This window comes from Opisthorchis viverrini (assembly GCF_000715545.1).
Source record: "Opisthorchis viverrini unplaced genomic scaffold opera_v5_2, whole genome shotgun sequence".
Taxonomy (NCBI): domain Eukaryota; kingdom Metazoa; phylum Platyhelminthes; class Trematoda; order Opisthorchiida; family Opisthorchiidae; genus Opisthorchis; species Opisthorchis viverrini.
The window spans coordinates 3312263-3327034 of NW_008751658.1; the positions used below are offsets into that span (position 1 = coordinate 3312263).

Genomic DNA, 14772 nt, shown 5'->3' on the forward strand with positions numbered 1-14772 from the left:
TATATATATACCCAGCTTCGAAAACTTGATTTGTTTTTCCTGTGAACTTTCTTCAAGTTTGTCTGAAATCACTAGCGTTTTTATTGTTGATTGTTTTCCCAATCTTTTGTGGGCGCGGTTGTACCGATAGTGCTGGCACACTCATCGATTGTTAGTTGTTTTCGTTTCCATGTCTCGAGATGAAAATGATTGATTGCCAAACACCCGACCGTCATTTTTCGTGGCCAATAAACGGCAGTGTAAATGTGAACTAACAGTGGTCAGTAACTCCGCAGTTCACTGGTTTCTCTTCTTGCACTCGTCCTGGAACAGACGAAAGCGAGTTTTTGTGCCAGCTATTAGCAACCTGTTGGCAGCATTAGAAAACTATTCTAACTATTCACCAAGGTAAAAAGTAAATGATCTCCTGTCGATTTAAAACTCGTAGAACGGTTGTTGTCATGTCTTTCTCCTAGCTCTTTATGGCATGCTTTATTCTCCAAGAGTCCTAGGTTTTCCAGGTTTTCGAAATGACTGAACCATGAATACCAAAGTCCGAGTCTTTTAACTCTACATCAGTTAAGTACGACAAGCATCAATGCCACCTTGTGGATATCGAGTGTCATTATGTGGATTCATCCTCAAAGGTCGGCACAAACTGGTTCTGAGCGTCTACACCTTCAGTAAACGCATCTATGCATCATTTCGAATCAAGGTGCCATCAACCTGATTGGTGCAGCATCTTTTGCGAACCGTTATCCGACATAAACGCAGCACTTAACGACAGACAGACTTTAGTTAGGCAGTCTAACTGGGATTATTTGCTCGCCGTGTCATGTAGGGTCTCCAACCACGTTCAAGCATGATAAAATGGACCCAAGCCAGGAAGTTGCGAAGATTACTCAACGTCAATTTTAACTGTTGCCTTTTTTATTCCATGTTGCCGTGCTGTGACCTGTTCCTGACAGGCATTTCTCCAACACTCGCATGGAACAGGAAACAACGCTTTCTTGTGTAGACCGTGATTATGTCTACGTACCAAGTGCTCCGACCATCTAAACCTGATAAGTTTACCTTACTGCACTAACGGTTCGGATTGGTTACCACTTACCTGCGCACACACTACTTCGATGTGTACTCGCTGTAGCCAGACAACTGTCGCTATACTATAGAGACACTGGGATCAAAAGTTCGAAGACGTTCAAGGTCCCCGGATCGAAGGGACTGAGTCTCGCTACCATGGAGTAAGGCTGTTCTTACAGTCGCCTTGTATACAAGATCCCTCAGCTTCAGCGAAGTTCATTTCACCAATGGCAAAACTTACTCGCGCCTTGGTCATCCGTTCATTGATCTCATCTGTTATAAAACAATAACGGCTGATGCAGCCTCCATGATGCGTTTACCCATCAATAAACTGTAGTTTTTCGTTTTCGCAGAAGCACAGCGGGACCAAAAATCTTCAATTAAGGTTTTGTGCTTCGAAGGTGCAAAACGCATACCAAAAGATGGGACCACCTCTGGTATCCCGTTCGGCGTACTTTCCGTGGACTGATAATCCTCAAGCAACAAAGTTCTATCATCCGCATAATCCAAATCCATTTCGGTACCTAGATTTATGGTTCCTTTGGAGTGTACATACTATGATAACATCCATGACAAAATAGCACGAAAAAGGAGTGAGGACAGTTGATTGTACACTCTAACGCGATCAGTGTTATGGAAATACGGGGTATTAAGCATGTCTACGAACTCCCCGGTGTACTGTTCTGTGACCAGAAATAATTAAGAGAGCCAGTCTGTCTATGGATTCGAAGACTTCTTTGAAGTCGAGGAAAACTGCGATTGTTCGATGGTGCGTGCGGTATCTACCTGCTTGGTGCTCTCGGACTTGCTTCTCACATACGAAGGTGGGCGTCGCAGTACTGGGGAAGCCAGCAGCTATGTTACGACAGGCGTGAGGTTTATATACTTATGTTTGAAACAGTCGGTTAGTGGGCGTTTTTTGACCAAAGATTGATTGTAATTCCCAAACACGTATGAACAACCCAGTTAAAGCGGAACACATAGTTTCTCCCATCTTTGAACAACACTGGAGGACTCTTGTCTGACCCAACAGCCTTCTGGTACCTCCAGGCAGAAATGTCTATCAGTACTTCATTAACTGAGGGATTCAAACTCACAGAACATGGCTCAAAATGAGCAGGTCGAGTTAAAGACATAGGCAAGGAGCATATGACCAATTAACCGGTTGTTGAAGGTAATTCATCGAACAATGCAGGCGCTGGTCTTTATTCGGTTTCTAATATTGTCTTCGACTGACTCACGAAAATCTTTCGCTTCCTGTTTTGCTATTTTGCTGGAAGGCTCCTGCGTTTCCACCCACTGACCTCTTGAATTTTTTTGAACGAGGTCAGAATTGCAAACATATGGCGGTAAATATGAGCAATGGCGTGCGCTGTGTGAATTCCATAGCTGCCTGACTGATGTGTCTACATCCGGGATCTGCATAAAAATCGTTCAGCTGTAGCGCCCTTTCGGTGCCAACGGAAGCAGGCACGAGGGCTGGGATAGTACCAATTTGCCCAAGCCTAGGCAGGATCATTCGAGGCGCTGAGTTTGGGTTCGAACCACGGACCTTCCAGTCTGTAAGCTGGCACTGAGCTCCCTCAAACTGTGTGGAGCGATCAGGGCGACCCAGCCTTTGCCACCACTTGAAGTCGATGCAGCATGTGGTGAAACTGATGGTTGTATTTGGGGTAAGATGCCGCCATTGCTCCCATATCTACGCTGGAGGATGATCAGGGATCTCAGTCAAAGCTTTTGCCTTAAAGGCCTGACTCCGAGGCAGCGGTTGTCGATCTGGTCTCTTCCCTACCTGATGGATAAGCTTACTTAACCGATATTTCTCTTCCACTACTGATTTCGTCAACTTTTAGTGCATAGGTCGTTCAGTAACACTCAGCTCGAGAGATAGATTTATAGTATGCACTGTTTGTGGTTTCAAAACCGCACGGTGACTTCATGCGTTTAGTAAATCGTCATTTCACATTTTGGAGCCTTTCGTCACCAGTTTTTTGTAATCATCCGGAATCTGGCTCCACGCTTTTCCGAATGCATTCGTACGGCTGTAAATTTTAATGAGGTTCTTTTGGTAAGTACTGTCTCTTTTACAGGCCGACGATCACTGCGTTTGCTTCATGTTTCTGCTATCCCTTCTATTTCTATGATTCTGGCTTTCGTACTGCAAATTCTGTCGTGGTTTGCACGAATAGTACTCTCTTTGCTCTTTGGTTGCCATTATAGCCCCGGAGAAACTCGAGCAACGTGCCAAACCACGAAGGCGGAAACACACGTCATCCCAAGGGGGCAGTTGCTCTCCTCAGCATGTGATCACAACTCCCTCTTCAGGCGGTAGTGGAACTGCCACCATACAGACCTACCGTCCGACCGGACCCCATCACCTGCAGGTGTCCTCACTCTCCCACGGAAACAATGTTGCCCACCGGACAGCGGCCTCCCATTTCGTTCCGTCCTACTCCGGTTCGCGCCTAGTCGATTCAGCTATTACGACCCCCACAGTCCCCTCATCCCACATCAATGCTGACACTCTGGATCCATCTATTCCCATGGGATACAACACAAATCGTACACATGCTGGCCGGACGTCCAATTCGATGAGCAGACAGTCATTGCGCCCTGTGAGTTTTGAATCTGTCAATTATTTCTACGTATAATAGATCTACAAGTTTATTTCGCATTAGATTGAACTCATTGAAGGCAATCCTTAAACCTTAACTTGTGCTTTTTAGTCAAATGCTTACAACAACGCGAAGTATATTTACACCAGCACAACACTATACAAATAACAGCAGATGTCGATTCAGAAAATCTGTGTCTCTAAGGTCATGTATGCATCTTCTGTTCGTTTACTTCGGTTAACTTGCTACTTCTTTCTGCAAACAGTAGCCGACCCGTCTATCTTTGGATGTGTCATCGTAACGATGGACGCACACAATACACACAGCGTTGGATATACTGTCTGCGAGGTAATCGCGAGGGCTGTCGTCCTTGACCTCAGTTTATGTGTGCTTTTTAGCTGTGTCGAATTTGTCTGTGTGTGTGGGAATGGAATAAATGGTGTGTATCATCGTGCGATGACCTTATCTGAGTCCTTAAAGGTATGTGTGCTTGCGACTACCCACATGGACTTACACTTGAAATGGACAGGAATAAGTTGTCGCGAAACTTGGTGCTTTGTCTGTACGTTATATCCACAGCGTCACACAACGATCTAACTGAACTCAAATTTTTAATTGCCTACATGTCCATAAAACTTGTGGTGGATGATGACCCATCCAGTTGGTGTAGCTAGCGGCTGTTTATGAGCAATTAACGCCAACCAGTCAGTTTGTTTCAAACACCCTTCGTTCCTTGATGCTCAGGTTGTCTTCACCGGTATGTACGGCAGATACGCTCCAAACTAACTTGTTAGTAGGTATAACTGTAATTTCCCAAATTTTCGAACAAATGAAATATCCGTATCAAGCATTTTAGCAAAACTTTCTCATTTCGTATTGCTCGTGTCACACTGATAATGTCTTATCGATTGGTAGCGAAACTCTTTTAAGCTTAGTGCCAAGCTCAGTGATCAGACCAACGACCACCTGATCGACCGGCAGAAAACGCAGCCGAGCTGCTACCACATAGCCGTTTGTGTTTATGATAATAATAATAACTGTCCAGCTGTAATGCCCTTTTGGTGCCTAGCTGAAATGTCACCCAGATGAAGCACTAGCTCCAAGATACTGTGAGGTTGCTCAAGCCTAGAAGGGAGCAATCGAGATGTCTGAGCGTGGTTCGAACCGTGGACGCTGCGGTCAGTAAGTTCGTCCCACAATCACCGTTTAGGTTACATACTCAGATAGAGTGCGGATGTTTCTAGATGTTGCGGGATTTTCAAAGCGAAGAGTGACTGAAACGGAGTTCTGTGAGCACCTGGCGCTTTGTTTTCATATGAAACCCCTTAGTCCGAAATTCGTTTTAATTTCAGGGAATGAGGAACTCGGTGTTAGTCAACGACGAACGAAGTTTATGGGTTAATGGGGAATTCCAAGAGGATATCCATCTAGGTGCTTCCATGACTGTATTTGGGCGAGGCCTAATTTTAACGCAGAAATAAATAAATAATCCTCTACGAGGAGCAACCATCGATGGACCTTAGACAATTTCGACAAAGGGAAACGTTTTCTCTTGATTAGCCTGAAACTCTAGTCAATTGTTTCTTGTTTGGAGGAGCTTTACAGCCAAGGAGAATTCCGAAGCTTCAGGAAGAAAGGGAGGTCCCAAATTCTATAGGCACGGACTTCTGGAATGCCAACTATTTATTTTATTCACATAGCAATCTGTATTACTACTCTGTCACCGTCCACGAATAACCTTTTTCTCGTCATGGATGACATGTTCGGTACAGTACAACCTGTATGGAGCTGATAAGCGAAGAATGAAATTACTTGAAGGCTGGGAGTGACGTGCATCTTCGTGGAATCCCACGCTACTTCCGAAATTAGCTAAGAAACTGTCACGTGAACGGGAATCTTCTTGTATTGGAAAAGGCTGTAGAGTTTTCAGGACAGTCCGATGCCCTCTTTAATGAATATCTAAAATAAAGAAAAGTTGTGGCTTTCTAATACCTACGAGTGCGCTTCGCATAGTCCGAAGACCTTTTTGGACTGCCAAATCTCAAAAAGCAAGTAAATTCTCACATCATCCTGAAAAGGGTGCCTGGTTTGAAATAGAGTGGACGCTGCAGTAAGTTCGTCCCACAATCACCGTTTAGGTTACATACTCAGATAGAGTGCGGATGTTTCTAGATGTTGCGGGATTTTCAAAGCGAAGAGTGACTGAAACGGAGTTCTGTGAGCACCTGGCGCTTTGTTTTCATATGAAACCCCTTAGTCCGAAATTCGTTTTAATTTCAGGGAATGAGGAACTCGGTGTTAGTCAACGACGAACGAAGTTTATGGGTTAATGGGGAATTCCAAGAGGATATCCATCTAGGTACTTCCATGACTGTATTTGGGCGAGGCCTAATTTTAACGCAGAAATAAATAAATAATCCTCTACGAGGAGCAACCATCGATGGACCTTAGACAATTTCGACAAAGGGAAACGTTTTCTCTTGATTAGCCTGAAACTCTAGTCAATTGTTTCTTGTTTGGAGGAGCTTTACAGCCAAGGAGAATTCCGAAGCTTCAGGAAGAAAGGGAGGTCCCAAATTCTATAGGCACGGACTTCTGGAATGCCAACTATTTATTTTATTCACATAGCAATCTGTATTACTACTCTGTCACCGTCCACGAATAACCTTTTTCTCGTCATGGATGACATGTTCGGTACAGTACAACCTGTATGGAGCTGATAAGCGAAGAATGAAATTACTTGAAGGCTGGGAGTGACGTGCATCTTCGTGGAATCCCACGCTACTTCCGAAATTAGCTAAGAAACTGTCACGTGAACGGAAATCTTCTTGTATTGGAAAAGGCTGTAGAGTTTTCAGGACAGTCCGATGCCCTCTTTAATGAATATCTAAAATAAAGAAAAGTTGTGGCTTTCTAATACCTACGAGTGCGCTTCGCATAGTCCGAAGACCTTTTTGGACTGCCAAATCTCAAAAAGCAAGTAAATTCTCACATCATCCTGAAAAGGGTGCCTGGTTTGAAATAGATTAAGTACCACTGTTCTGGTAGTAACAATCGCTAGTGCATCACTTCTTTACTGCCATAAAGCCATATTTTGTTGAATAAATTCTTGTTGGGTGGCTGTCATTTCTAATCGGTATTGACACAATCTGTTCAACGAAGAATCCCACGCAGTTGATCTGCCGTATCAATCCACCATTCAAGAGTGGTTACAACTAATGTGATAATGATGATAACTGGTAGATGCCCGCTTCGTATCTCGCCTTTCATTCATTTCTATTGGGAATGAAAATCACATGTTTGGTTAGTTGTCTTACAGATGTTCACCAATTTCCCAAAAATTTTCAGATATCTAAACCAATGTTTATGCTATGTATTCACTATTTTGCTGCTTTTCATCTGAGTCATTGTATTTTTCCCATCTTCGGTTTCACTGTTTTTTGAATTTCAACTGTGGTTTTGTTGCCAGTATTTCCGGACGCTGGCGTTCTTGTCTATGTGGTGTGTTTCAGTAGTCGGGGGCGAGATAGCCCAAGTGGTCAGAGCGCGAATTTACTGACCGGAAGGTCCGTGGTTCGAATCCGACCTCTGCCTCTCGACTTACCCTGACAGTATCCCATCCCTCGCGTTTCCTTCAGGCGACATGGTAACTAGGCACCGGAAGGGTGCTACAGCTACTGTTACAGTGTCAGTGGTCGCCGCACTCGTCCATGCCTGCTAAGCTGTAAATGAGGGCATAGCATCTTTTAGCAGTCAGTTGGCTGTTCTGTTACTTTTGGCTCCTGACTGTTGCTTCTTGAATGCCGTTCCGCTGACCAACAGATCTTGTGAGATTTTGTAGCATGTCATCTAGCATTGTTGTGGCATATTGAATTAAGTTGTGCACGTGTGTGACAAATGTTCTCTTATCCTGGCTTCAGTTTTGCTGTCTGATTGTGATTCTTAAAGGAATGTGGCTGGTCTTGTGTGTAGACAAAACATACTGGTATGCTGATACTTGACCAGGTGAAGAGACGGTTACCCACTAATCTACATAAAGCGTAAGCGCCTTATGTTCGTCAGGAGCGTTTAACAAGTCAGGGCAACTTGTTAGTCCTTGTGCCTTTGAAATTGAAGTGGACAGTCACACTGCTTTTCTGCTCATGCAATACGGTTTGGTTCATGAGATGAGCTGTTGTATGCGGCGGTTGATTACGATGACATAGCGGCCTATTGTTGGCCAAATCACACTTACTTATCAAATATAAATGCGTTAATCAACACAAGATCCGCCCATAGACTCTGTCCCTGTATGGGGCTCCGAGAAACTTCAGGGTACATGTTCAGTGGCAGTCTATTCGTGCACCTACATTGATCGGGTGGCTGCAGCGTGTAGCTACTTGTAATAAGAATGAACGACAGATATGCTATTCGTTTCGACCCCTGAAATAATGAGGGAACAAAAGCCAATGGATGACAGACTGTAGCCGAATTATAGAGATATGTATTGCATGCTTGGACAAAAGGGTGATCGAACAGGGCAAACTGCCTCAAGGCCACACGAGTAGCTGGTGAGTCGTAACATACAAAGTAGTTCCATACGCTTACAGCATGGTGATCAAGATCTGACACTCAAAAGCAGCGTCTGCTTCTCTACTGCTGACGATTGTTTAAGGCCTAATTTGCGGATGTCTTGTTTGGCTACATACCTAACTTCATTAGCATCACTAGCGACAGCAACAAGAGTTTTTTCAGTCACTCCGAAGCTTTTCTGCTACACTTTTCTTTAAAGAAGTTTTCGATATTGAGTGCGTTTTCACACAGACTGTGATCCGCAATACCAGTTTGATAATGCTGAACAAATTGAAAGCATTTCATACCCACACTTTCCTTCACTTCCATTGGTGAAGTTTATTTCATGTTTTTCGTACGCTGATGCTTCGGACATTTCCTTGCATTGCTCATTGCAATGCGTATTGTTTTGCATTGTTTTGTATTGTTTGTGTTTGACAGCCATAACTGTCTGTCGCGTCCTTCGTAAACAGTTCAAGGTCTACACAGTGATTGAACATTGTGTAGCAAGTGCGGTTGAGTTCAGCTGGCCCCACTGGTACTGATCTGTGAAAAGTGTTTGTCCAAAATGATATGAGAAAACAGCTTTTAATGAATACCTAACCTCCAATCACTCAGGAACCGTTTACAAATCTCTCTCGTTCAGCTGTGTGAAACTTTGATCCATTTCACTGGCACGGTGCTTTAACCTTTCGCTGAACTAATCCTTGTACCCCTTGTATTTTCCATTCTATAGGTTCCATCAACTTTCACACCTTACCGACGGTCACATCTACGGCGCACAAAACTCCGGCGCTTAGGACGACGTCTGAGAAACACATACTCTAAAGAGAATAGCTTGTCCACTGAACCTGAATTTGAGTTGAATCATCAGGTACTCAGTTGCCTACAAGACTGTGTGCAGCAAATACGTGAACCTTTCACTCCTGATGGTCACTTGGAGACAGGCGTAGCAGTGACTTTGGAACAAGAATACAATCGAATGGATGCGTGCATCCGACGCATCATTCGCGTTGTCAAACTTTTGCCGTACTTCGCGGAAATCGGAAAACCGGCACAGCTGAGCCTTTTGCGGGTAGGTCTCTGGTGCATAATCGTATTACTCCACCGACAACAGATGACTGTCTCGTGTGTGGGTGTGTAGTACTCTCTGCGCCTGACCACACCCTCTACTACTGCCGTACAGTTGTAAACGGCACTTACGAGAGGTAGGCCCCCTACTGTACCTCCGTCGTATACGAATGCCTCTCCAAGATGTTCAAGGTTTCCTGTAGAAAATGTATAACACCCACTACTGGCGTACTGTAGCGTTTTCAGTAGACACATTACGGTCGTTCGTTTAGTGGCTGATTGCACATAGCCTTCTGTCTCAAGAGCTACTGATTCACACAATTTATTCCAGGAAGTAATTTATTAACGGTTTTTAATTTATTTCTCTATCACTTCGATAAGAAATTATTAGTCTGGTCACTGTGGCGGTTCTCCATTTTGTGCGTTTAATTATGTGAGCAGGTTTTGGAGGTCCAGAGCTAAAACAGAGTTGAAGGTTCAAACTCCTGTTCAAGGCATCCGTGGTTTGTTCTCTGCTGACATTTCGCCCTTTTCAGGTCAGGATGATCTCCCGGTATTTCAACCTTTAGTCCTACTGACAAAGATGAGTACCAAAAGCTATGCGAACAGGGTGGAAATATTGGTTGTAAAAATACCATGATGTGTGCTCATCACTTTGAAGGCATGTCATTGAAATATAGACTGGCGTCCGGCCGGTGTGGAGTCGATCACTAGAATTTCCTCTGCTCTTCGACCGTCTGAACGTGTCCCAGCTCTGATACTTTCCTTGGTTTGTATGAGATCAAAGGTATGCCGCGGCTAGAGGATATACCTTTATAAGTACCACTCCACAGCCAATTTGGTCAATCTACAGAGACAGCATAATCAATGTTAACACGGATGCTTCACTGCCGTACAACCACAAGATTTACCTGATTTTATTTAAAGCCTTAGAGTGAAAAGATGAGGAAAGAGTGGATGAGGGATGGACCTGATGCTAACTTATCTCAAGCATTCTGAGGTCTCTACACCTCCAATCTCTCAACCAGACAACCCGTGGAGAAACTGACAGCACGAACGCCACTGACTTCGGTTAGCCGCAATTTCTTGCAATGTCTCCAGCTCAGCGCAGGTGGGTGTCACGTGGAAGGTGCACCGCACCAAAAACGCCTATACTCGTCGTGATATTCTTCACACCTTTCCGTCAGGTCGTACGTTGTGCACCATTCTGATTGGGACACGGAGGCCTGCACTCGTCCCGGTAGACGTGTTCCGGCAGACCTAACACATGACCGAGCCACCATAGTTGATCGTACTCGGTGTTTCTGCGACCACACAACAAAATACCCGTTCTCTACTTATTTCATTACGAATCCGTTGGGAGACACCAGTAACGGTTCTGAGTCATCGGTGGTCGAAAAACTAGGGACCATATCTCGTGAGCATACAACAATTTAGCTCAGTTGTTAAGGTGCCAGCTTACGGGCTGGAAGGTCCGTAGTTCGGACCCAACCTCGAATGATCCTGTCTTCGCCTGGGCAACCTGGTGGTATCCCAGTCATCGTGTCCACTTCCCTTCCTGCTTCTTTTGGGTGGCATGGCAGTTGGGCACCGAAAGGTTGCTACAGCTGAATGATTTTTTAGAGACGAAGATTGATAAGAATGGGTATAGTATTTCGATATCAAGATGAAGTCATCTACAGGATTGAAGGTGTTGCAGTCAAAGCGCTTGATCCAAACTCAGCAGGTCTCTTCAACTGGGACAATCAAGTACCACCCACTCATTTCCTTTTTCAGTCGCTCTAAATTTTACAAACTTCCGATCACTGTTTCACCGCAAGCTTTAGTTGAAAACTGAATTGACTGTCCAAGTGTGCATGTATGAATATGACGTGTGGGTGGAAATGTTTTACCATTATTCATGAGTAAAGTTACAGGGAAGGACGAGCCGTTGTTGAAATAGCACACCAGATCGGGCTGTGAATGACAAAAGTTCTTCTTCGGTGAATTCTTTCATTCAGGGGGCGTCCTTCTAACTGTTTGAAAACCGGCAACCAAATCAAAGGACTGAGTTTGACGGATCGCATAAGACTTTTATTGGCTTTCATTGCCATCCTACAGTGTGAGCTGTCTACCAGATGAAACTGGCTATGGATCATCCCACGTGCATGTTTACTTCTGCTGTTGTGGCCGGTAGCTTTCGGTTCGCTACCTACATGAATTTCTCCGAATGTGGAGGTAAAATATGCGAAATGTACACCGCCTTTGGTGGCCATTAATATGTCTTAACAATTTGCCGAGTCCTATTAATCGTAATGTCTAACACTATATTGGGACGGAGTTCTGCCTGGATATTGTCTTAGTCCGATTTCACACCCAGTTTCTTATATCTCAATAATGTTCATAACAGCCCAGGCCTGTTGGTCTGCTCTTGACAAATGGCTTCCCTCAGTGGTTTTGTGGCCGTTAAGCATCAGTATCCATTACTGTTTTCTTGAAATTGTCACCTATGATAAACAGTGAAAAAGGCGATCTGTATGGGCTAGACAGACTGCGAAGCCTGTTTGAGATGTTTGTGATCTTCAGTAGACTATCCTGCATCGCAGTTGTTTGGAGGCCATTACATCTAACTATATCCAGTCCGGAAGCATTTTGTACTGAGGATTGATTATGTTTCCCGACTTTTGCTATGTTTCAGGCCAACATATACGGTCTCATCGTGTTGTATTCGTCCTTCTTCTTCGAGAGTGGTATCCGAAAGCTGAATTATCCTATTTTACAACGCAACGGACAAGTGACCACTGTTACCGTCTCGATGCTGGACGAGGTAGTAGCGCCAGATGCAAGCGAAGATCTCTCTGAGACCCGCGCAGTTAAAGCTGACCCACTTAGTCCGCTACACAACCCATCCACGCCTTGTGCACCGGAGCAAAAGCACACATCCGAGCTGCGCGAGGAATTCGAACTGTACAAGGCAAATACCTTGGCTGCTTTCGATCATCTCGACCAGCTGATTGGAACGGATGATATTCTTCGCGTTTGCGTTTTGGCCATCAAGCTTTTCACGGATGATTCCTTCATATCTGAAGATTTGCGCGCTTCTGTGAGTGCGGCGCGGGAAGCTTATTTACGATTCCTCTGGGCGTACTTACGATGGCGCGCCGGTCCCAAACACCTTCGCTCGGCAACCGAGCTTTATGCACGTCTTCTTATTGCATTCATTGACCTACGGACCTTGGAGATTCGAATGACGGAGTTCGCCAAACTTCTCAGTCTGGACAGCCTCAGTCCATTGATGCGTGAGGTCTGCAGTCAACGTAACAACAGCAGCATGTGCTCTGCACGAATGTGAAACAAGTTCGCTCTTTGTTTATAACTCCAAGTATATTCCTCGCCCTGGGACTCTAGAGTGAGGGAACTGCACGCTGTGATGCTCTGTCCCACCCAGTATTGATGACGCTTCTCTTGTCTTTCGGTGCAGACGATAGTTTTCTCTTTCTCCGTTTTTCGGTTTACATACACCTACCTGTTTGCCGAATTGCAAAATCATTCTGTCAACCACACTGGAAACTCTCAGTCAAACCTAAACTTTTATATAAGCGAACTGGTTCCTTATTATGTTTGGGGTTTTTCTTGCATTTTCCTACTAACGCTTCGTTTTCAACTCGATACAGGCAGACAAGGCGTGTGTTTGCGCGACCAATTATATTTACAAACTAACACATGATTACGCCGCAGACCTAAGTAGGGCACTGTTTTTGAGACTCTGTGCAATTTATTCCCTTCTCCGTCGTGGCGTTAGCGATGGCGGTAGGTATTGTAGACACCGTTTTCTTGTGTTGTGATTTATGGTTATCACTTTTCTGGCAGCTGTAGCTAAACAATACTAAGGTTTGTTGCACATCCAATTTGTTTTTTCATTTCCTCCTACTATGGGCATTGACGATTACTCTGACCTATTCTGCGCCACCAGTTTTTGCAAACTGATGTTGAATAACATCTTTCCGGGTTAACTTTGCCATACATTATTCTCCTTTGAGGTTGTTCGACAGAAATATAGTCAAGTGAGGAAACGTTTGTGATGGAATCAAATGACACTTGTTTCTTGTTATTTTTCGAAGTAATGAATCCCATTGACTAAGTTTCCAGATAATTTGTTTACAGCCTGTCGGAAATCGTAATTCTTTTATAATTTGGAACTAGAAAGTGAGCCTTACGGATAGAAAGACGGAGGCCGATTGATTGCAAACGGTGAAGTAATGGGAAGCCTGTCGCTTTGGTGACCCTGTGTTAGTTGTTCTGTATCTGGCATCTTTCTTGAGACATAACGAACCATTTAGAAATATCAAGCCGTTCTCACGGAAGTATTTAGATTTGAGTACGATCATACGCTGGATTGTCTGACTAGTTGTTGGTAGTGTAGGCTATCCGCACATTATCCTACGTTTCTTTCTTTTTTTCGATTATAAAGCTTTATTCAGACAAATTGACGTTTGTATGGCAGTGAAGCACCAGTGTTCTCATCGGGTGTTGCTTTCGGTGATGATGATGTTGATGACACGCCGCCTATCAGTGACTCATCATGTGCAATTTCAAGTAGCTTCTAATACCTCGACTGTCCGTTTCATAGGCGCATGCACGATTAAATCAGGAAGAACAGACTTCAACCTTAGAATCTCACAAACATATTGGACTGTTGTAAATAGTGGCTCGGTCAGTCCAGAATAACGGAAGAAATATGTCTTCGGTGTCAGTCGGTGATGTGTTGCCTTCATTTTCTCAGTTGGCTCTAGCACAAGAAAACTCACGGCCTAACTGGTAATGTTGCTAAATATGGGCAATGCGGGTGAGCTGTCTGGTTGTTGGTTTGTTCACCTAACTCAGCAAACTGGATTACAGACGCTTTGTTTTCAATCAAGGAAACATCGTCGGCGCGTAATTGATTGGGTATTTCCTTTTCTGTTTCCATTGATATAGTTCCCAAAGGATGCCTCTACCGTGGTCAGTTAGTTGAGGGGTAGCTTCCACGTGCATTGACGGATCGGTTTGGAATCGAAATCGCATTATGTTCTCATTTTCTAGCGATTGGGTGGTTTGTTGAATGCTGTTCTGTTCCGACTGGGCCGTTTCCTTGTACGACTTTTTTCCCAGTAGTTTGCTTGATTAAACATCCAGGCTAGTTCGCAAATGGGTGTAGTTCGTGGATCTTGTACAATCTGGGTTGAATTAAACATGAAGCTGGCGGAACTTCGGAGTCTGATTACCTGGTAAGCCCCAAAATGGGCAAAACCGGTCGTAAGCTGTCGAAAATTTTTCAGCAACCTTACAAGTAGTGTTCATTCAACACTGGACAACCTTTGTTTTGCACATCTGTTCGCTGTATGTTTGATACGTCCTTCGTCATTCAGTCTCCCACGCTGTTCAGAGTCCAGTCATCTGGTATTTGTTGTTCGTTGAGGCTGATACACTGGTTCGGTAACGATGTAGTTGACCT

At 44.3% G+C, this 14772-nt stretch overlaps 1 protein-coding gene across 1 annotated transcript in view; it reads left to right on the top strand.

Moving 5' to 3' along the window:
• T265_00230 (hypothetical protein) overlaps positions 1-13179 on the top strand; it is a gene marked incomplete at both ends in the record, with an annotated part of 43731 nt that extends 30552 nt beyond the window's left edge. The window contains 3 exons of the mRNA XM_009163938.1: positions 3283-3677; positions 8965-9303; positions 11977-13179. Of these exons, the coding sequence (XP_009162202.1) occupies positions 3283-3677; positions 8965-9303; positions 11977-12630 (1388 nt within the window). The remainder of the gene's footprint in view (positions 1-3282; positions 3678-8964; positions 9304-11976) is intronic.
• Positions 13180-14772: the final 1593 nt, after the last annotated feature.